The 22866-nt window shown below is 42.7% G+C and overlaps 1 protein-coding gene across 1 annotated transcript in view; it reads left to right on the top strand.

Moving 5' to 3' along the window:
* The first annotated feature begins 3170 nt into the window (after positions 1-3170).
* Positions 3171-22866, top strand: part of LOC117519956 (septin-8-A-like) — a 29989-nt gene continuing 10293 nt past the window's right edge. Inside the window, exons 1-8 of the mRNA XM_034181250.1 lie at positions 3171-3319; positions 3432-3627; positions 16841-17027; positions 17259-17420; positions 17995-18091; positions 19488-19656; positions 19748-19880; positions 19963-20153. Coding sequence (XP_034037141.1) covers positions 3461-3627; positions 16841-17027; positions 17259-17420; positions 17995-18091; positions 19488-19656; positions 19748-19880; positions 19963-20153 — 1106 coding nt within the window. The 5' untranslated portion in view covers positions 3171-3319; positions 3432-3460. The remainder of the gene's footprint in view (positions 3320-3431; positions 3628-16840; positions 17028-17258; positions 17421-17994; positions 18092-19487; positions 19657-19747; positions 19881-19962; positions 20154-22866) is intronic.

Raw genomic sequence — 22866 nt, 5'->3', positions numbered from 1 at the left:
GTCTATAGTTGATTTAATATCTTGTTAATGGATCACATGAGCTCTGCTGTGTGTGCGCACTGAGGCAGTGACTCATCATGCTTCAAAGGAGCATTTAGGCAGAAGCCAGCTCACAAAAGAGTGATTGTTCAGTTAATATTGGACAAACACAAAGTTAATATTTGAATGACTGTGTGAAAGTGGCTGTGTGTTTAAAGATGCGGAAGAAATAACTCTTGTGAAGCCGCGAAAAACAGCGAAGAGCTGTGCAGCAACACAGAACGAGAGCGCGCAAAAGAACAATTTTGTAGACATAACACAAAGTTAAAAGTTGTATCACGGTGACTTGTAAGCTGCGGAAGAAATCAAGATTTTTTTTAAAGAAATATTTAATTTTTAAAGTGATCCACATGAGTTGCGGCAGCAGGTGTATATACAGTAGTGTTCAGAATAGTAGTGCTATGTAACTAAAACGATTAATCCATGTTTTGAGTATATTTCTCATTGTTACATGGGAAACAAGGTACCAGTAGATTCAGTATATTCTCACAAATCCAATAAGACCAAGCATTCATGATATGTACACTCTTAAGGCTATGAAATTGGGCTATTAGCTAAAAAAAAGGGGGTGTTCACAATAATAGTAGCATCTGCTGTTGATGCTACAAACTCAAAACTGTTATATTCAGACTGCTTTTTTAGCAATCCTGTGAATCACTAAACTAGTATTTAGTTGTATAACTACAGTTTTTCATGATTTCTTCACATCTGCGAGGCATTAATTTTGTTGGTTAGGAACCAAGATTTTGTTCGGTTACTAGTGTGCTTGGGGTCATTGTCTTGTTGAAACACGCGATATATAGGCTCAACACCATAGTAGGAGAAACATGCCCATATCATGATGCTTGCACCACCATGCTTCACTGTCTTCACTGTGAACTGTGGCTTGAATTCAGAGTTTGGGGGTCGTCTCACAAACTGTCTGCGGCCCTTGGACCCAAAAAGAACAATTTTACTCTCATTAGTCCACAAAATATTCCTCCATTTCTTTTGTGGCCAGTTGATGTGTTCTTTGGCAAATTGTAACCTCTTCTGCACATGTCTTTTATTTAACAGAGGGACTTTGCGGGGGATTCTTGCAAATAAATTAGCTTCAGACAGGCATCTTCTAACTGTCACAGCACTTACAGGTAACTCCAGACTGTCTTTGATCATCCTTGAGCTGATCAATGGGTGAGCCTTTGCCATTCTGGTTATTCTTCTATCCATTTTGATGGTTGTTTTCTGTTTTCTTCCACGTGTCTCTGTTTTTTTGTCCATTTTAAAGCACTGGAGATCATTGTAGATGAACAGCCTATAATTTTTTGCACCTGCGTATAAGTTTTCCCCTCTCCAATCAACTTTTAATCAAACTACGCTGTTCTTCTGAACAATGTCTTGGACGTCCCATTTTCTTCAGGCTTTCAAAGAGAAAATCATGTTCAACAGGTGCTGGTTTCATCCTTACATAGGGGACACATGATTCAGACCTGTTTGTTCCACAAAATTGACGAACTCACTGACTGAATGCCACACTACTATTATTGTGAACACCCCCTTTTCTACTTTTTTTTTACTAATAGCTTAATTTCATAGCCTTAAGAGTGTGCATATCATGAATGCTTGGTCTTGTTGGATTTGTGAGAATCTACTGAATTTACTGGTACCTTGTTTCCAATGTAACAATAAGAAATATACTCAAAACCTGGATTAATCTTTTTAGTCACATAGCACTACTATTATTCTGAACACTACTGTAATTAAAAAAGGAAGCCAGTGAGAAGGCACAGAGGCAGCTATCCAGGAACCCTTGGTTCGGTTCTAGCTGGTGTGGTGCATTACAGGTGGACAGCAGTCTGGGATACAGCGCACAACCGTGGAACTGTACTGGAGTGTCTATTTTTGGACTGCATTTAAAAAATGTGACATCTTTAAATGCTGCTGTGAATTGAAAACCCACACTTTAAAGGGACCAGGTGTGGCAGGGCTCGAGGTTTGGACCAAACCCATGCCTAAACATACACCAACATCGCGTTATCATGGCGCTATCATGGCACTACGTGACTTAGCGTGGCTGATGCGAGCCATTCGAGGCTCTAATGACAGGTTGGTCGTGGCTCACTAAATGCTGCTACGTGTCACATATGGGGTACAGAGAGGCACATAGAGGCACCTTAATAGCGGATACATGATAGATGAAAACGTGGGTCATTCCTTGAATAATCACTGACACACCCATTTATGGCTCATTATTCATGGCTTATTATTCGGTGAGTCCCAGGTTTATTGTATTGCATCAGTACATGTTAAAGAAGTTTCACTTGTTTACAGCAAAGATTAATCGGAAGATAATTGGTCCGATAATGGTTTTTAAAGTTATCTAAAAAGATAATCCGATAAAGAAAACATTATCTTCGATAATTATCTGTTATCGGATTATCGGAAGTGTGCCCACCACTGCAGTCACCCTCTGCACACTGTCATTAGCAACCAGAGGTGCCTCTTCAGCCACAGACTGCTCCTTCCTAAGTGCAGGACCAACAGACTGAAAAACTCCTTTGTCCCTCAGGCCATCAGACTGTACAACTCCTCACTCAGGGGGAGGAGGAGTAACGGGAAGACAGAGGACTTGAATGAGAGGAACAGTAATAGTCAGTGAACCAGTACTGAATCAGTATGTCTGGTATTTATATTGTATAATTATATTTGCAAACTGATTTCTTTTTATTACTTTCACTTTTGATACTCTGTGTGCTTCTTAACCTGTGCGCTGCTATACAATACTGCTGGAACCTCGATTTACCTGAGGTAGTCTTCCTAAGGGATCAGTAAAATTCTATCCAATCAAATCTAATGCAAAGTGTGATTATTGATGTTTCTCAAGGCAAAATTATTATTTTTTTTTGTACAGTCTACATGTATTTGCTGGTGGAATTTTAGTCAAGATTTGTCACAGAGAACATTTTTGTTTGATCTTTGATGATAAATGTGGCAAAGACATCATTTGGAAGGAATTCTGTAAAGATAAAGAAGTCTGATGTGGTAGGAGGCCTTTTTTTCTGTTTTTGATTCTTTTCCCCTCTCCTTCCCATCGTCTGTGATATTTATTGGTATAAGGTAAATATGACGAAATGTTATGATGATAGACAAAACGTAATTGTCCTACTTATTTGCAACACTAAGCAGAATGAAGAAAACCGTAAACTGGAGCTGGGAGGCCACGTTGGGTTCGACAGTCTCCCAGATCAGCTGGTCAGCAAATCAGTTTCACAGGGATTCCACTTCAACATCCTCTGTGTAGGTATGTCTGCACCAGCGCAGAAAGCACAATCCAGAATTTCTGTGCTATTTATGTAATACGCATCAGTTTAGAATGATCTGACGTATTCCTGTTTGCCATTTTCTTTGTTTAGGTGAGACGGGTATTGGAAAGTCAACACTAATGAATACTCTATTCAATACAACATTTGAGAATGAAGAAGCCAGCCACTATCTGAATGAGGTATATCTCCGCCCCCAGACGTATGACCTGCAGGAGAGCAGTGTGAACCTCAAGCTGACCATTGTGCACACTGTTGGGTTTGGAGACCAAGTCAACAAAGAACAAAGGTGCTAATTTTGTAGACATTTAACTTTTAGGGCACTGTCTTCTACCCTGCCAAAGAGTTGGATGGTGCAATGTAAATGTCATTTCTTGTTTCAACCTGATATAGAAGCTATTTTTGTGCACCGTGACTGTTTTCCAACAGTACCAATTCTAATCCAGTTACATTTTTCCTGCAAATCTGATTGGTTAAGCGTGTGAGATTTCAGACTGTATAATATTGTGGTAACAGTGGCAAAATATTCAACCGTTTCACATTTGGATGTATTACTCCGCGCCCTGACCGGTGTTCTGACGAGATGTCATTCCTATCAAATGTCATTCCTGTCCTCTGTGCAACTGTGCATGCTCACGCATGCACAATAAAGTCAGGATGCGGAATGTTTGTGAAATTTCATACTGTCTTCTTAAGTTAACTATTTAAACAGTTCTTTTAGTCAGACAGGGAAGACTGTTTTACCTGCTTTACCTGCTTAGGGGGAACTAACTTAGTTCTCCCTGCTGTCTGGCCAAACCAAGAAGTAGCAGCCTACAAGACAAGTCACTTCCCCATCTTGTGACGCTTCTGAGGAAGGCTACAGGAAGTAGCCGAAACATGTAAAGCAGGTAAAACAATCTTCCCTGTCTGACTAAAAGAACTGTTTAAATAGGATGCGGAACTGTCGATTTATGCAAGGCGATGGACAATTCAACAGAACACCGGATGCGCGCACTACTAGCTGTTAGCGCTGTTAGCTGAGAGCGAGAGAAAGTCACGTACCGACGCCGCCCCCGAAATGGGGGAATTTAACCTGCCATACGAAAGTATTGATGTGGATTCTGATACAGAATTACCGTTTCACATTTGATGGATTTGATGGAGTTTCACATTTGATGGATTATTCCTCACCCCAACTGCTGTTGGAGCGACGCTGCCTCGCCGACTGAATTACGTACAGAAAAATAAACCGTGCAAACGATGGTATTGAATTAGAATGGGAATAACCCCCTTGTGTCTGATTTGCAGAAGTTCATGCTAAAGCTCCCCACAATACAGAATGTGCCCATGGGCGCATTTGTCTTAAATTGAGGCATTGCCACATTCTGATTGTCGGTCAGAAGAAAGTGCTAGCACTATAGACCATCTAACAGCAGGTCTAAAATCTTGTGCTGTGACTTTGTGATTATATATATATATATATATATATATATATATATATATATATATATATATATATATATATATATATATATATACACACACACACAGTGGGGAAAATTTGACCCCCTGTCAGTTTTGCAGGTTTTCCCACCTACAAAGAATGGAGAGGTCTGTAGTTTTTATCGTAGGTACACTTCAACTGTGAGAGACAGAATCTAAAAAAAAAATCCAGAAAATCACATTGTATGATTTTTAAATAATTAATTTGCATTTTATTGCATAATATAAGTATTTGACCCCCTACCAACCAGCAAGAATTCTGGCTCACACAGACCTGTTAATTTTTCTTTAAGAAGCCCTCTTATTCTGCACTCTTTATCTGTATTAATTGCACCTGTTTGAACTTGTTACCTGTATAAAAGACACCTGTTCACACACTCAATCAATCACAGTCCAACCTGTCCACCATAGCCAAGACCAAAGAGCTGTCTAAGGACACCAGGGACAAAACTGTAGACCTGCACAATGCTGGGATGGACTACAGGACAACAGGCAAGCAGCTTGGTAGAAGACAACAACTGTTATGCTTTTTATTAGAAAGTGGAAGAAACACAAGATGACTGTCAGTCTCCCTCGGTCTGGGATTCCATGCAAGATCTCAATTTGTGGGGCAAGGATGATTCTGAGAAAGTTCAGAACTACACAGGAGGACCTGGTCAATGACCTGAAGAGAGCTGGGACCACAGTCACAAAGATTACATTAGTAACACATGATGCTGTCATGGTTTAAAATCCTACAGGGCAGCAAGGTCCCCCTGCTCAAGCCCAGCACATGTCCAGGCCTGTTTGAAGTTCACCAGTGACCATCTGGATGATCCAGAGGAGGCATGGGAGAAGGTCATGTGGTCAGATGAGACCAAAATAGAGCTTTTTGGAATCAATTCCACTTACTATGTTTAGAGGATGAGAACAACCCCAAGAAAACCATCCCAACCATGAAGCATGGAGGTGGAAACATCATACTCTGGGGGGTGCTCTTCTGCAAAGGGGACAGGACGACTGCACCGTATTGAAGGGAGGATGGATGGGGTCATGTATTGCAAGATTTTGGCAAACAACCTCCTTCCCTCAGTAAGAGCATTGAAGATGGGTCATGGCTGGGTCTTCCAGCATGACAATGACCCCAAACACACAGCCAGGGCAACTAAGGAGGGGCTCCGTAAGAAGCATTTCAAGGTCCTGGAGTGGCCTGGCCAGTCTCCAGACCTGAACTCAATAGAAAATCTTTGGAGGGAGCTGAACTCCAAACCTGAAAGATTTGGAGAAGATCTGTATGGAGGAGTGGACCAAAATCCCTGTTGTAGTGTTAATCTCTGTTTTTCTAGGGGATCAAATAGTTATTTTATGCAATAAAATGCAAATTAATTGTTTAAAAATCATACAATGTGATTTACTGGATTTGTTTTAGATTCTGTCTCTCACAGTTGAAGTGTACCTACGATAAAAATTACAGACCTCTCCATTCTTTGTAGGTGGGAAAACCTGCAAAACTGACAGGGGGTCAAATACTTATTTTCCCCACTGTAGTTGTGCTCAAAAGTTTACATACCCTGGCAGATTTTTTGTTTTTTCTTTGGCTATTTTTAAGAGAATATGAATGACAACACAAAAACTTTTTTCACTCATGTTTAGTGCTTGGGTGAAGCCATTTATTGTCAAACAACTGTGTTTTCTCTTTTTAAATCAAAATGACAAGAGAACTACCCAAATGACCCTAATCCAAAGTTTACATACCCCTGTTCTTAATACTGTGTGTTGCCCCCTTTTAACATCAACGACAGCTTGGAGTTTTTTGTGGTAGTTTTGGACGAGGCTCTCTGATGGTAAAGCTGCCACTGAATATGTTTCTGACTTTATTTACATTAATTACAAAGAAATACAAACAGTATGGCACTTTATGGTAAATCTGCATGGAGTAGACAGTTCTCAAAACCTGAGTGACTGTGCAAGAAGGAGAAGAGTGAGGAAAGCCACCAAGACACCCAGACAATCCAGGAGAAGTTTTGGGCTTATCTGGCTGTGATTGGAGAAACTGTGCACAGTGCACATTTTGCATTTTGCATCACTACTCTTAGCTTCATAGTGGAGTAGAGCAGAGAAGGATTTTCTTTCACCAAAACAGATCAAATCCAGGCTTGCATCTCAGATGTACCTTCTGGCAATTTGTAGCTAAACTTTCAGGTCTTCTTTTTAAGAAAATCCTCCTCTATACCAATTCATCATGAAGATGGATAACTGGTGATACAAACTGCAAAGCTTGCACTGTGCACAATTTCTCCAATCACAGCCACATAAGCCTATAACTTCTTCTGGGTTGTCTGGGTGTCTTGGTGGCTTTCCTCACTCTTCTACTTCTTGCACATCTATCCATCCATTTTCTTCCGCTTTATCCGGAGTCGGGTCCCGGGGGCAGCAGCTCAGGCAAAGCCGCCCAGACCTCCCGATCCACACACACCTCCCCCAGCTCCTCTGGGGGAACCCCAAGGCGTTCCCATGCCAGCCGAGAGACATAGTCACTCCAGCGTGTCCTGGGTCTTCCCCGGGGCCTCCTACCGTTGGGACGTGCCCAGAACACCTCTCCAGCGAGGCGTCCAGGGGGCATCCGGAAAAGATGCCCGAGCCACCTCAACTGACTCCTTTCGATGTGGAGGAGCAGCGGCTCGACTCCGAGCTCCTCCCGAGTGACCGAGCTCCTCACCCTATATCTAAAGGAGCGCCCAGCCACCCTGCGGAGGAAACTCATCTCGGCCGCTTGTACTCGCGATCTCGTTCTTTCGGTCATGAGCCAAATCTCATGACCATAGGTGAGGATCGGAACGTAGATCGATCGGTAAATCGAGAGCTTTGCCCCCCCTACTCAGTTCTCTCTTCACCACGACGGTCCGATACAGTGACAGCATCACTGCAGATGCTGCACCGATCCGTCTATAGATCTCACACTTCATCTGTCCCTCACTCGTGAACAAGACCCCGAGATACTTAAACTCCTCCACTTGAGGCAAGGACACTCCACCGACCTGAAGAGGGCAAATCACGTTTTTCCGGTCGAGAACCATGGCCTCGGATTTGGAGGTGCTGATTTTCATCCCGGACGCTTCACACTCGGCTGCAAACTGCCCCAGTGCACGCTGAAGGTCCTGATTTGACGAAGCCAACAGAACCACATCGTCCGCAAACAGCAGAGACGAGATTCTGTGGTTCCCAAACCAGACCCCCTCTACACCCTGGTTGCGCATAGAAATTCTGTCCATAAAAATAATGAACAGAACCGGTAAACACAGGTTACTTCTTGCACAGTTACTTAGTATTTGAGAACTGTCTACTCCATGCCGACTTACCTTAGAGTGCCATATTGTTTGTATTTCTTTGTAATTTATGTAAATAAAGTCCGAAACATATTCAGTGGCAGCTTTACCATCAAAGAGCCTCGTCACAACTACCACAAAGGACTCCAAGCTGTCCTTGATGTTAAAGGGGCAATACACAGTATTAAGAACAGGGGTATGTAAACTTTAGATCAGGGTCATTTGGGTAGTTCTCTTGTCATTTTGATTTTAAAAGAGGAAACACAGTTGTTTGACAATAAATGGCTTCACCCAAACACAAACCATGAGTGAAAAAAAACTTTTTCTATTGTCATTCATATTCTCTTAAAAATAGCCAAAAAAGCAAAAATTCTGCCAGGGTATGTAGCTCAAGTGGGTTTGTTTTGAATGTCACCATCTTATTTAGTTTATTGGTTTATTAGATTATTTAAGGTATTTAAGGGACAATGTACAGCATCATTAAGCTCAGTGAGACAGAGATGAGTTGCACCAGATTATAGCTAAATAGCTAGTTTCCATCCACAGTCCCTGGGTACATCAAATAATTTAACAATAACATTGCACAAAAATTAATAATAATAATAATAATAATAAAATTGGATCTTGGCACTGCCTGACTGTGTTTAACTCCCAGGCAGCCCATAAATGGGTAACGCCATCGGCATGACCTTGGCAGTAGAAACAAAGTCCAAATGCACCCACTCATCTCAGAGTTACCAAACTAGCTTAGGCTAACAGGACTAGGTAACCTGTGTTTACATTATGTAATTGATTAATGCAGATTTCAGCAGACTGGGTGATGGATCCCTCATTAACTGTAGCACTGTCAGTGTAGCTAACATTATCGAGCTGTGATACCATGGAAATAGAGACCTGGAATGGACGTCACGTGACTAGCGGTGTGCCGCACGGCAGCCATTACCAAGGGTGGAGAGAGCACCTTGAGCCAGTTAAGGCATCTGTTAAACAGAACCGAAATGAGGGGAAAAAAGGCAGCCAGTGCTTCACCCTCAACTGCACCAACTACAAAAACAAATTCTCAAATACTAAAATGAACTGTACAAGAGCCTTAATGTAATTATGTAAAACAAATGTCTATTTTAAAGTCATTATGTCGCAATTTAATATCGATATACTGAGACTATAACTCAATGCCCTAAGTTCTTTTCAGTAAGCTGCATTCACATGCATACAGATACGGAAACATTTATATATATATATATATATATATATATATATATATATATATATACTTGCAGTTGTTGTTTAATATGATATGTACATGGTGGTCACAGACGGCATTTAAATTTTAACAGTGTGGTTGGGGGGATGGAGGAGGTACTTTTTACCCTGAGGGTCAAAAGTCATAAATTCTGAATGGCTTTATATCTACTTGTAATAAAATGCTAGTAAAAATCATATATACGAGGTGTATTAGATAAGAAACCGACACTTTTTTTTTTAACTATATGGATTTGAATGACGTGCGATTCCACCAATCATGCTTGAACCCCCGTGCGCATGCGTGTTTTTTCACGTGTGTCGGTGATGTCATTTCCCTGTGGGCAGGCCTTGAGTGAGATGTGGTTCAGCCCTCTCGGCTGAATTCCTTTGTTTCACACGCTGCTCGAGACAGCACGTGTTGCTTTATCAAAATTTTTTCTGGACCTGTGAGGAATATCCGAGTGGACACTATTCGAGAAATGTAGCTGGTTTTCGGTGAAAAGTTTAACGGCTGATGAGAAATTATGGGGTGTTTCTGTCGCTGTAACGACTTCCCACGGAGCGGGACGTCGCGCAGCGCTTCCAGGCGATGTGTGGCTGTTTCGAGCTGAAAGCATCCTAATTTAAGGCTTAATTCACCCAGGACGTCGTGAGAGAACAGAGAAGAGTCAGAAGAGGCCGGCATGAGGACTTTATGCGGACATTCCACTGTTTAAGGACATTTTGTAATGAAAAACGTGCGCGCAAATTCGCCGAGTTGTTTCCGTGACGACTCGGCGAATCTGTGTGCGCCGCGACAGGAAAAACACCTCCGTGTTGAAAACCATTTGTAAAATTCAGGCGGCTTTTGATGGCTTTCAACAAGTGAGTAACTGAGAAATTGTTTAACAGCTTGGGCATGTTCCAACTTCAATCAATCAATCAATCAATCAATCATTTTTTTTATATAGCGCCAAATCACAACAAACATTTGCCCCAAGGCGCTTTATATTGTAAGGCAAGGCCATACAATAATTATGTAAAACCCCAACGGTCAAAACGACCCCCTGTGAGCAAGCACTTGGCTACAGTGGGAAGGAAAAACTCCCTTTTAACAGGAAGAAACCTCCAGCAGAACCAGGCTCAGGGAGGGGCAGTCTTCTGCTGGGACTGGTTGGGGCTGAGGGAGAGAACCAGGAAAAAGACATGCTGTGGAGGGGAGCAGAGATCGATCACTAATGATTAAATGGAGAGTGGTGCATACAGAGCAAAAAGAGAAAGAAACAGTGCATCATGGGAACCCCCCAGCAGTCTACATCTATAGCAGCATAACTAAGGGATGGTTCAGGGTCACCTGATCCAGCCCTAACTATAAGCTTTAGCAAAAAGGAAAGTTTTAAGCCTAATCTTAAAAGTAGAGAGGGTGTCTGTCTCCCTGATCTGAATTGGGAGCTGGTTCCACAGGAGAGGAGCCTGAAAGCTGAAGGCTCTGCCTCCCATTCTACTCTTACAAACCCTAGGAACTACAAGTAAGCCTGCAGTCTGAGAGCGAAGCGCTCTATTGGGGTGATATGGTACTACGAGGTCCCTAAGATAAGATGGGACCTGATTATTCAAAACCTTATAAGTAAGAAGAAGAATTTTAAATTCTATTCTAGAATTAACAGGAAGCCAATGAAGAGAGGCCAATATGGGTGAGATATGCTCTCTCCTTCTAGTCCCCGTCAGTACTCTAGCTGCAGCATTTTGAATTAACTGAAGGCTTTTTGGGGAACTTTTAGGACAACCTGATAATAATGAATTACAATAGTCCAGCCTAGAGGAAATAAATGCAGGAATTAGTTTTTCAGCATCACTCTGAGACAAGACCTTTCTGATTTTAGAGATATTGCGTAAATGCAAAAAAGCAGTCCTACATATTTGTTTAATATGCGCTTTGAATGACATATCCTGATCAAAAATGACTCCAAGATTTCTCACAGTATTACTAGAGGTCAGGGTAATGCCATCCAGAGTAAGGATCTGGTTAGACACCATGTTTCTAAGATTTGTGGGGCCAAGTACAATAACTTCAGTTTTATCTGAGTTTAAAAGCAGGAAATTAGAGGTCATCCATGTCTTTATGTCTGTAAGACAATCCTGCAGTTTAGCTAATTGGTGTGTGTCCTCTGGCTTCATGGATAGATAAAGCTGGGTATCATCTGCGTAACAATGAAAATTTAAGCAATACCGTCTAATAATACTGCCTAAGGGAAGCATGTATAAAGTGAATAAAATTGGTCCTAGCACAGAACCTTGTGGAACTCCATAATTAACTTTAGTCTGTGAAGAAGATTCCCCATTTACATGAACAAATTGTAATCTATTAGACAAATATGATTCAAACCACCGCAGCACAGTGCCTTTAATACCTATGGCATGCTCTAATCTCTGTAATAAAATTTTATGGTCAACAGTATCAAAAGCAGCACTGAGGTCTAACAGAACAAGCACAGAGATGAGTCCACTGTCCGAGGCCATAAGAAGATCATTTGTAACCTTCACTAATGCTGTTTCTGTACTATGATGAATTCTAAAACCTGACTGAAACTCTTCAAATAGACCATTCCTCTGCAGATGATCAGTTAGCTGTTTTACAACTACCCTTTCAAGAATTTTTGAGAGAAAAGGAAGGTTGGAGATTGGCCTATAATTAGCTAAGATAGCTGGGTCAAGTGATGGCTTTTAAGTAATGGTTTAATTACTGCCACCTTAAAAGCCTGTGGTACATAGCCAACTAACAAAGATAGATTGATCATATTTAAGATCGAAGCATTAAATAATGGTAGGGCTTCCTTGAGCAGCCTGGTAGGAATGGGGTCTAATAAACATGTTGATGGTTTGGATGAAGTAACTAATGAAAATAACTCAGACAGAACAATCGGAGAGAAAGAGTCTAACCAAATACCGGCATCACTGAAAGCAGCCAAAGATAACGATACGTCTTTGGGGTGGTTATGAGTAATTTTTTTCTCTAATAGTTAAAATTTTGTTAGCAAAGAAAGTCATGAAGTCATTACTAGTTAAAGTTAATGGAATACTCAGCTCAATAGAGCTCTGACTCTTTGTCAGCCTGGCTACAGTGCTGAAAAGAAACCTGGGGTTGTTCTTATTTTCTTCAATTAGTGATGAGTAGAAAGATGTCCTAGCTTTACAGAGGGCTTTTTTTTTATAGAGCAACAGACTCTTTTTCCAGGCTAAGTGAAGATCTTCTAAATTAGTGAGACGCCATTTCCTCTCCAACTTACGGGTTATCTGCTTTAAGCTACGAGTTTGTGAGTTATACCACGGAGTCAGGCACTTCTGATTTAAAGCTCTCTTTTTAGAGGAGCTACAGCATCCAAGTTGTCTTCAATGAGGATGTAAAACTATTGACGAGATACTCTATCTCACTTACAGAGTTTAGGTAGCTACTCTGCACTGTGTTGGTATATGGCATTAGAGAACATAAAGAAGGAATCATATCCTTAAACCTAGTTACAGCGCTTTCTGAAAGACTTCTAGTGTAATGAAACTTATTCCCCACTGCTGGGTAGTCCATCAGAGTAAATGTAAATGTTATTAAGAAATGATCAGACAGAAGGGGGTTTTCAGGGAATACTGTTAAGTCTTCTATTTCCATACCATAAGTCAGAACAAGATCTAAGATATGATTAAAGTGGTGGGTGGACTCATTTACTTTTTGAGCAAAGCCAATAGAGTCTAATAATAGATTAAATGCAGTGTTGAGGCTGTCATTCTCAGCATCTGTGTGGATGTTAAAATCGCCCACTATAATTATCTGAGCTAAGCACTAAGTCAGACAAAAGGTCTGAAAATTCACAGAGAAACTCACAGTAACGACCAGGTGGACGATAGATAATAACAAATAAAACTGGTTTTTGGGACTTCCAATTTGGATGGACAAGACTAAGAGTCAAGCTTTCAAATGAATTAAAGCTCTGTCTGGGTTTTTGATTAATTAATAAGCTGGAATGGAAGATTGCTGCTAATCCTCCACCCCGGCCCGTGCTACGAGCATTCTGACAGTTAGTGTGACTCGGGGGTGTTGACTCATTTAAACTAACATATTCATCCTGCTGTAACCAGGTTTCTGTAAGGCAGAATAAATCAATATGTTGATCAATTATTATATCATTTACCAACAGGGACTTAGAAGAGAGAGACCTAATGTTTAATAGACCACATTTAACTGTTTTAGTCTGTGGTGCAGTTGAAGGTGCTATATTATTTTTTCTTTTTGAATTTTTATGCTTAAATAGATTTTTGCTGGTTATTGGTAGTCTGGGAGCAGGCACCGTCTCTACGGGGATGGGGTAATGAGGGGATGGCAGGGGGAGAGAAGCTGCAGAGAGGTGTGTAAGACTACAACTCTGCTTCCTGGTCCCAACCCTGGATAGTCACGGTTTGGAGGATTTAAAAAAATTGGCCAGATTTCTAGAAATGAGAGCTGCTCCATCCAAAGTGGGATGGATGCTGTCTCTCCTAACAAGACCAGGTTTTCCCCAGAAGCTTTGCCAATTATCTATGAAGCCCACCTCATTTTTTGGACACCACTCAGACAGCCAGCAATTCAAGGAGAACATGCGGCTAAACATGTCACTCCCGGTCTGATTGGGGAGGGGCCCAGAGAAAACTACAGAGTCCGACATTGTTTTTGCAAAGTTACACACCGATTTAATGTTAATTTTAGTGACCTCCGATTGGCGTAACCGGGAGTCATTACTGCCGACGTGAATTACAATCTTACCAAATTTACGCTTAGCCTTAGCCAGCAGTTTCAAATTTCCTTCAATGTCGCCTGCTCTGGCCCCCGGAAGACAATTGACTATGGTTGCTGGTGTCGCTAACTTCACATTTCGCAAAACAGAGTCGCCAATAACCAGAGTTTGATCCTCGGCGGGTGTGTCGTCGAGTGGGGAAAAACGGTTAGAGATGTGAACGGGTTGGCGGTGTACACGGGGCTTCTGTTTAGGGCTACGCTTCCTCCTCACAGTCACCCAGTCAGCCTGCTTTCCCAGCTGCTCGGGATCTGCCAGGGGGTAACTAACGGCGGCTAAGCTACCTTGGTCCGCACCGACTACAGGGGCCTGGCTAGCTGTAGAATTTTCCACGGTGCGGAGCCGAGTCTCCAATTCGCCCAGCCTGGCCTCCAAAGCTACGAATAAGCTACACTTATTACAAGTACCGTTACTGCTAAAGGAGGCCGAGGAATAACTAAACATTTCACACCCAGAGCAGAAAAGTGCGGGAGAGACAGGAGAAGCCGCCATGCTAAATCGGCTAAGAGCTAGTAGCTACGCTAAGCTAGCGGATTCCTAAAAACACGCAAAGTGAATAATGTGTAAATAATTTAGAGGTGATTCAGCAGAAGGAGTGCTTTAGTTAAGGCACGTAAAGATTACACTGCGAAACAAATCGTAATCTAGATAACTAGATCAATCTAACCGCGCAGATTAAACAGCTAACAGATACAGAAAAACACCGCTGTGCTCCGGAACAGGAAGTGATACAATACCGCAGTGAGAGCCAACCACCAGTAGAGGCAAGCAAGAGGTTAACCTTAACTTGCCCATTAAGGTTTCCAACGGAGGTGTTTTTCCTGTCGCAACCCCCCGCGGTCGGGTCCGGCCCGACATGCGACTCTGTTCACACGTTCTTTCATTACAAAATGTCCGTTAACAATGGAATGTCCGAATAAACTCCTCATTCCGACTTCTTCTGAAAGTTCTCTGTTCTCTGACGACTTACTGGGTCAACAGAGCCTGAAATGTGGAAGTTTTCAACTTGAAACGGCGAGACGCTGCTGCCTCGAAGTGCAGATCGCCGTCAGGCACCGTGGGCCGTCCTTACGGCGACACTAACAGACCAAAATCTCTCATCAGCCGTTAAAATTTTTACCGAAAACCAGCTGAATTTATCGAATGGTGTCCACTCAGTTGTGCCTTACAGTTTTTGAAAAAATTTTTTATCAAACAAAGCAGCAGTCTCTGAGCCATTCCTAAACAATGAAAAAACGACGAGAGGGTGGGCGACTCCTCACTCAAAGACTGACCACAGGCGAATGACGTAACCGACAGGCGTGAAAAAACTCTCGCATGCCCACGAGGGTTCAAGCATGTCTGATGTAATCACATGTGATTCAAATCCATATGGTTTTTGAAAAAAATAATAAGGACGGATACTTTTCTAACAGACCTTGTATGGTGTTGTCATTAAAAGACTAGCAATAATATTACAGTGGAAAACGTAGCAAGGTAAATGACCACAATGGCAAGGCATACTTCAGATTTATATTTTAATACATTAGGATTTGTTTATCCGGGCATGTATGGGTTCATTAGAGCTTTTAATCAGCTTGAATACAACTTACAAGGCCTCATTTATAAAAAATCCATCGAGAATTATGATGACAGGAAAAAAAGTAAATTCTCTAAACACAGTAAAATCCCCAAATTTCCACACTTCACATAAAATATTTTTTTCCTACCCAGGCATGTATGGGTTCATTAGAAAGAGCAATTAAAGGGCTTTAAAACAAGCCTACTTTTATTAAGATCTGTTGACAAATAGCGACAATAGAGCGAGAAAAGCAGCACAGTTTGTCATAATTTCCCCAAATTTCTGCATTTTACATAAAAGTTTTTTTTTTCACCCACACATGCATAGGTTCATTGGAAAGAGCTTTCAAAGGGCTTTCAAACAAGCCTACATTTATTAAAATGTTAAGAAATAGTGACGCTAGTGCAAAAAAGCCATCAGTTTATTATTGATGATTGGCACATTTCCACCCTTAGTAATGGCGCCGCCCTGTCCTGAGCGACGCTAATAGATTGAGGCGCGCACGTCCATTCCAGGTCTATGTTTCCATGGTTAATACCTGCTAATGGTAACACACACACACACACACACACACAAAACAAACAAATTAAACATTCACTTAATGGAAATATTGAAGCACAGCCTTCTTGGATGGTCTGACATTACAATTAACTGCACAGCATCCCGTATTATCTTAATATTTGTAATAAAATACTCAGAAAGGGGAAAAAACAAAACATGGTGGAGTGCACAGTTAGCATCTGCCCACTACCAGTGACTGCCAGCAGTGGCTACCTGGACCCGAGACACACTAGTTTTTATTGATAATGACTACATCTCTAGTTATTCATAACTTTATGACTTAAATTGATGAGTTTTATAAAAAGTCACCCCGTATAGTTGTGAATGGGACAAACTAGCTACAGAGACCAAAGCTGTTTTTGTATCAGGCTATAAACATGTTTGTTTCTGACATCTGGGAGCTCCAACAGCAATGACAGCTTGTAATCAGGAAACTGTTCACGTCAACAAAAGACGTTATTGTTTTTCTGGTCACACCATCATTACAGAAAATAAGCCCCACCCACCATACTTATATTTTATATGTGTCGTCTCTCCTGTGTGCAGTTACAAGCCCATTGTTGACTACATTGATGCCCAGTTCGAGAAGTACCTCCAAGAGGAGCTAAAAATTAAACGTTCTTTGTTTAACTACCATGACACAAGAATCCACACCTGCTTGTATTTCATCGCTCCCAACGGACACTCCCTGAAGTCCCTGGATCTCGTTGCGATGAAGAAACTGGACAGCAAGGTGATTATAGAATCAGTCACTTTACATTCCAACTTAATGAAGTGATCATTCCTCAGTCTCATGTTTACCTCTGCCTTGTTGATTTGATCTAGTTGTTGTTAAGATAAAATACAAAATGAAAGAATTTAAATCTTTTGTAGGTTTAGGGACAGTTTGGATCCAGGATGCTGGGGCTTGAAATAATTAACATATGCAACATGTTTTAAATTTTTTTTTTTTTTTTTAATGCAGGTGAACATCATCCCAGTTATTGCAAAAGCCGACTGTGTGTCCAGAAGTGAACTTGACAAATTAAAGATCAAGATTATGAGCGAGCTGGTCAGTAATGGAGTGCAAATATATCAGTTTCCTACAGAGGACGAGGCCATTACAGAGATCAATTCCTCCATGAACGTAAGTCCTGCAACACTCTTGTCAAAACCCAAAGGCCAGTTTTGAGTGTATGTACATTTTCTCGGTGGTTGGAGCCTGTCCCCGCAGTCATAGGGCGTGACGTGGGGTGCACCCTGGAATGGAAAAAGGGGAAACACTGTACTTTAAATCCATTCAAACCACTAGTGAAGAAGGTGACAACAAATAAATACAACTGAGATGATGAGCACAACAAGATGGGACATGCAGGTGTTCTTCAAAAAGTTTACAGCCTCACCCAGAAAATGTCATAGGGGATAGATTGTTCTTGCCGTATTTTTCAACATTGGGTCACTGACATCCAAGCTTTGCTGTCCTTTCATGGTAGAAGGTAGCTCACGTTGATCGACCCAGATGCTTTTGTTTTTGGGTGAGGCCGGGAACGTTTTGAAGTACCCTTTGAAGTAGCACAACATGAGTCACACAGTTAGAATTATGTTGTGAAGCCGTCGGATTGAAGCCTTGCATATAGAGGCTATGACAGCTACAGTTTTGCTGTTTAACAGTCTATATTGTGTGTGTGTGTGTGTGTGTGTGTGTGTGCGTGTGTTAACAGAGCCACCTTCCCTTTGCTGTGGTTGCAAGTGCAGAAGATGTCAAAGTCGGGAATAAGCTGGTGAAAGCGAGGTTGTATCCATGGGGATCAGTCCAAGGTGAGTCCTGTTCCACGAAATCAGTCTGACAAGAAAAGTAAACGGCAAATCCCTGACACATCCACATCAACAATGTAGTCATTTAGTTGCTGTTCTCCTTATTATGATCAGATGATTCCAAGCAGGTTTTTGGTCCCACTTAAGGGGACTAAACAGCACTTAGGGGTCAATGAAGGATTACAGAGGGGTCAACATTTAAAAATACTGAAATCCTATTGACAAGTATATCACATTATTTGTCTAATCATGGAGATTCTGAAAAGCTGTAGTTTGAACTATCTATGAGGTAAAAACAGCAAAAATGGTGACAAAAGTCAGTTTCAGTTTGTACAGGAGTCAAAAGTTAAAGTTGCTCCAATTTTCATAAAATGCAATGCAGATTGTTGCTTGATCTGGTAGGATTAATACGTGGAATAGTTTTAGCTGTGCTGAATGTTTTGTCCCCAAAGTAAAGGTCAAAGTGGATGCCCATTGGATTATGTAACATATGACCTATGTTACCTCGTATTGTGATAACTAAGCATAAGAGATGGTGCAAACTATTCCTTTGTAAAACCATTTTAGCTCAATCAGTAATTTGCATTACTTTTCACCAAAATTGAAGTCACTTTTCTTTTGACCCCTGTACAAACTGAAATTGACCTTTGTCACCATTTTTTGCTGTTTTTACCCCATAACTCCATAACATTCCATTCTAGACTTTTTAAAATCTTTATGATCAGACAAATAATGTTGTATAATTTTCAATATGATCTGAGGATTTTAAAATTTTGACTCCTGTGTTATACTTCATTGACCCTTAGCTGGCTAAAGCTACCACCCTTGAATGGCTGTTAATTTTCTCTATAGGCAATGGTACACTGAGGGTGGATTCTAAGTGTTATTTAGTTTCCTTAAGTGGTACTATTTGGTCAAAATTCGAAATCAAGCTCATGGATTATAAGAAGGTGGTGTCGCCGACCGAACAATCCCCCCTAAAAATCCGCCCCCCCCACGTTCACTGTGTATGCGTCATTAGCAGTTCACAGATTATCGCCTTGTTTCTGCTTAAAACTGACTTTAGAATGATTTAAGAGGTTTTACTTTGCCATCTGATGGTTAATAATCACATTATTCCCTTTGATCACTTTGGGTGTAGACAATCAGACTCAGAGAGTCAGACTCAGACGTGCTGCTGCAGTGCTCTGATCACTCCTCCCATCTTTTATTATGAAATAATGCTGAAATTATGTGGAAATGATTGTTTTACAAAAGCTTCAGATATCTGTCGCTGAGACAGATGATGACTGGAGTGCAGTTTGAAGCAGAAACGAGGTGATAATCGTGGAACACCGGTTGTTTTTTTTTTTTTTCATTAAGTACTTCAAGCTTAACATGCACGCCACTTTTATTTTAGTGGAGAACGAAAGCCACTGTGATTTTGTGAAGCTGAGGGAGATGCTGCTGCGTGTGAACATGGAGGACCTGAGAGAGCAAACACACACTCGGCACTATGAACTTTACCGTCGCTGCAAGTTGGAAGAGATGGGTTTCAAGGACACAGATCCTGACAGCCAGTCGTTCAGGTGAAACTGCAGTTTACATCAGAAAAGGTTTGTTACGTCTCCCATGGATTCCTGATGGGGTATTTTTGTTGTTATTTTTATTAACCTTTAGCCTTCAGGAGACATATGAAGCCAAGAGGAAAGAGTTCCTTGTGGAACTGCAGCGCAGAGAGGAGGAAATGAGGCAAATGTTTGTCAATAAAGTCAAAGAGACGGAGGCAGAGCTTAAAGAAAAAGAAAAGGAGGTGAGGACCGGCCTTAAAGTGGATTCTGATCGACGCGAGGCCATATTGGGCGTGTTGCACATTGTTTCTTCATCATCCGCAGCTTCACGACAGGTTCGAGCTGCTCAAACGGATGCACCAGGAAGAGAAGAGGAACCTTGAGGAGAAGAGACGAGAACTAGAGGAAGATATGAACGCCTTCAATAGAAGAAAGGTTGCCGCGGAGACGCTGATGGGCCAGACGCTCCAAGGCTGCTCGCAACAGCCCTTCAAGAAGGACAAAGACAAGAAGAAGTAAGTGCGATTTCAGAATTAATATTCGAGGCAGAGACGGTTTCTGCTGAGAAATGATGAAGATAAATGTGTTGTAAAATGCGGGCGGGGGCTTGTACACTTGAGGTGAGAATGAAAACCTCAATTTGTATGTTTACATTTTCAATTGTATTGAATATTCACAAACATGGACACAAAAATTGAATTCACAGATTAAAAAAAAAACCTACTAACAAACCGCTGAGAGCTTTGGAAAAATATCTGAAGTTGTATGTTGTAATTTTAGTGCTAGAAAATATTCACACATCTGTGAGAAAGAATGCTCATTAATATGTAGATTGATATTTACATAAATACAGTGATGGCTGCAAACTTGTGATGCAACATGTATTTACTTTTATAACTTGACTAAGTTTTCCAGTGCAATCAGAAATCAACGTCTGAAATCTCACATCACTTCCTGCAAATTCAAGTCTGCTCACCTTGACTTCTGCAACACTTCATCCCTGTCCACCCGTATGCAGGGATTTTAGAAAACGTAGCATTTTCTGTGCATTTTGACCTTTGGTCCACATGGAAGCTGCATTTTAGGTCACTGAAAATGGAGTTTTTGCAAAAATCCTTCCAAAGTGAAGCTTTTTGGAAACTCAGTTTCAGTGTTTTTTTTTGTTTTTTTTTAACTTACAGGCTTCTGATTGGTCAGCATGACAGTGAATCAGCGATCAGAGAATACTACAGTCAGAACACTGTAAGCAGATGTTAACAGCTGTTTTGGGTGTGCGCCTTAAACTCCTCCTTTCTGTTGTGTGGGCCGCTGAAGAGGAGGTACTGCTGGCCCACCACCACCAGAGGGCGCCCTGCCTGGAGTGCGGGCTCCAGGCACCAGAGGGCGCCGCCGCCGTACGAGAGCAGTCAGGGTGACAGCTGTCACCCATTACTGGACACAGCTGACTCCACTCAGCCCGGGGGTATATCATCAGGACGGCGTCTCCACCTCAGTGCCGAGATATCGCCTTAAGACTGAGGTAACGTTCACTGCATTCATATACTGAATAACCAGCTAAAACTTGTTAAACCTTTTCAGGACTGCTGACTACTGATAGCTAAATTGCTTGGATAAGTACTCACCTTCCTGCTATATATTGACAAGAGGTGGAGGCGGCTCTTCCCCTCTCCGTTACTGGGTGCTGTCGCATCCACACCTGTGTGTTGTTGCTCTCTCCCGCCAGCAGTACCGGATCCGACGAGCGGAGGCAGTGGCCACCTGGGAATTCGGGACTTGGCGGTTCCAGTATTTCCAGGGTTCGGTGGCAGAGGAGATCTGGGTGGTTCCGGTTCGACTGAGACGGACGTCTCCTACCTTCGAGCCTGCCCACACGACACCAGCGGATTCGACCCCAAATTGTTAATTGTTGTATTCGTTGTGCTCGTTTCACAACAGTAAAACTTGTTATTCACCTTTCTCCATTGTCCGTTCATTACGCCCCCTGTTGTGGGTCCGTGTACCTACACTTTCACAACAGGATATCTCGGCCAGCGTCATGGACCCCGAGGGGCGTCAACCGGCTGTTGAACGGCCAATGGAAGACCAAGGCACGTCGGCGGCTTCTGGAGGGGTAATCGGTGAGTTGCAGCGGATCCTCACCGCTTTCACCTCTCGGATCGATTTAATGACCGAGCAGCACGTTCTCCTAAACCGCAGGGTGGAGGCTCTCGCCGCACAAGTGGAGGCGCGCCCTTCGGGCGCCGCTGCGGCTCTCCCTCCCGAGGACCCTGCGCGTGAAAGTGACGTTCCACTGGTCGTTCAACGGTCCCTTCCTCCATCCCCAGAAGCATACATAAGCCCTCCAGAACCGTACGGAGGCTGTGTGGAGACGTGCGCGGATTTTCTGATGCAGTGTTCGCTCGTCTTCGCACAGCGTCCCGTGATGTACGCGACTGATGCTAGCAAAGTAGCTTATGTAATAAATCTGCTTCGCGGGGAGGCACACGCTTGGGCTACAGCGCTCTGGGAGCAGAACTCACGGCTCCTTCATACATACGTTGGGTTTGTACGGGAGCTCAGAACGGTGTTCGACCATCCCAACAGAGGAGAGTCCGCTTCAACCGCGCTACTGTCAATGAGACAGGGGCGTCGGAGCGCAGCTGCCTATGCAGTCGCCTTCCGCATCGCGGCGGCGAGATCCGGCTGGAATAGCACTGCCCTCCGCGCCGCCTTTGTAAACGGACTGTCATTGGTCCTAAAAGAGCACCTGGTGGCGAAGGACGAACCGCGGGACTTAGACGGGCTCATCGATCTGGTCATACGACTCGACAACCGGTTAGAAGAACGCCGTCGGGAACGAGGCGAAGGGCGTGGCCAGGCACGCGTCGTCCCTCTCCCTTCCGGTTCCGATCGAGCTCCGCCTTCCCCACGCTCCACAGCCCCTGCTCTCCGTGGGGTCACAGCTCCCCCTACTGACGAAGCTAGGGACACGAGTAGGGCAACATTTAGGGCACCAGATGCACAGAGGAGATGGACCCACGGAGCGTGTCTTGTTTGTGGTTCAATAGAGCACCATGTGAGAGACTGCCCCGAGCGGTCAAACGCCAAACGCCCGCCCCTAGAGACTGGGCCAGGGGTGGGCCAAAACATTCACGTGGGACACACCCACATTGCTACACGACTCCCAGTCACGATCCTGTTTGAGGATTCAACCCTGAAGGCCCCAGCACTGGTGGACACGGGCTCTGA

The sequence above is a fragment of the Thalassophryne amazonica genome, chromosome 11 (assembly GCF_902500255.1).
Source record: "Thalassophryne amazonica chromosome 11, fThaAma1.1, whole genome shotgun sequence".
NCBI lineage: Eukaryota > Metazoa > Chordata > Actinopteri > Batrachoidiformes > Batrachoididae > Thalassophryne > Thalassophryne amazonica.
Note: the sequence above shows the minus strand (reverse complement) of the source record. Positions and strands in the feature narration are given on the sequence as shown.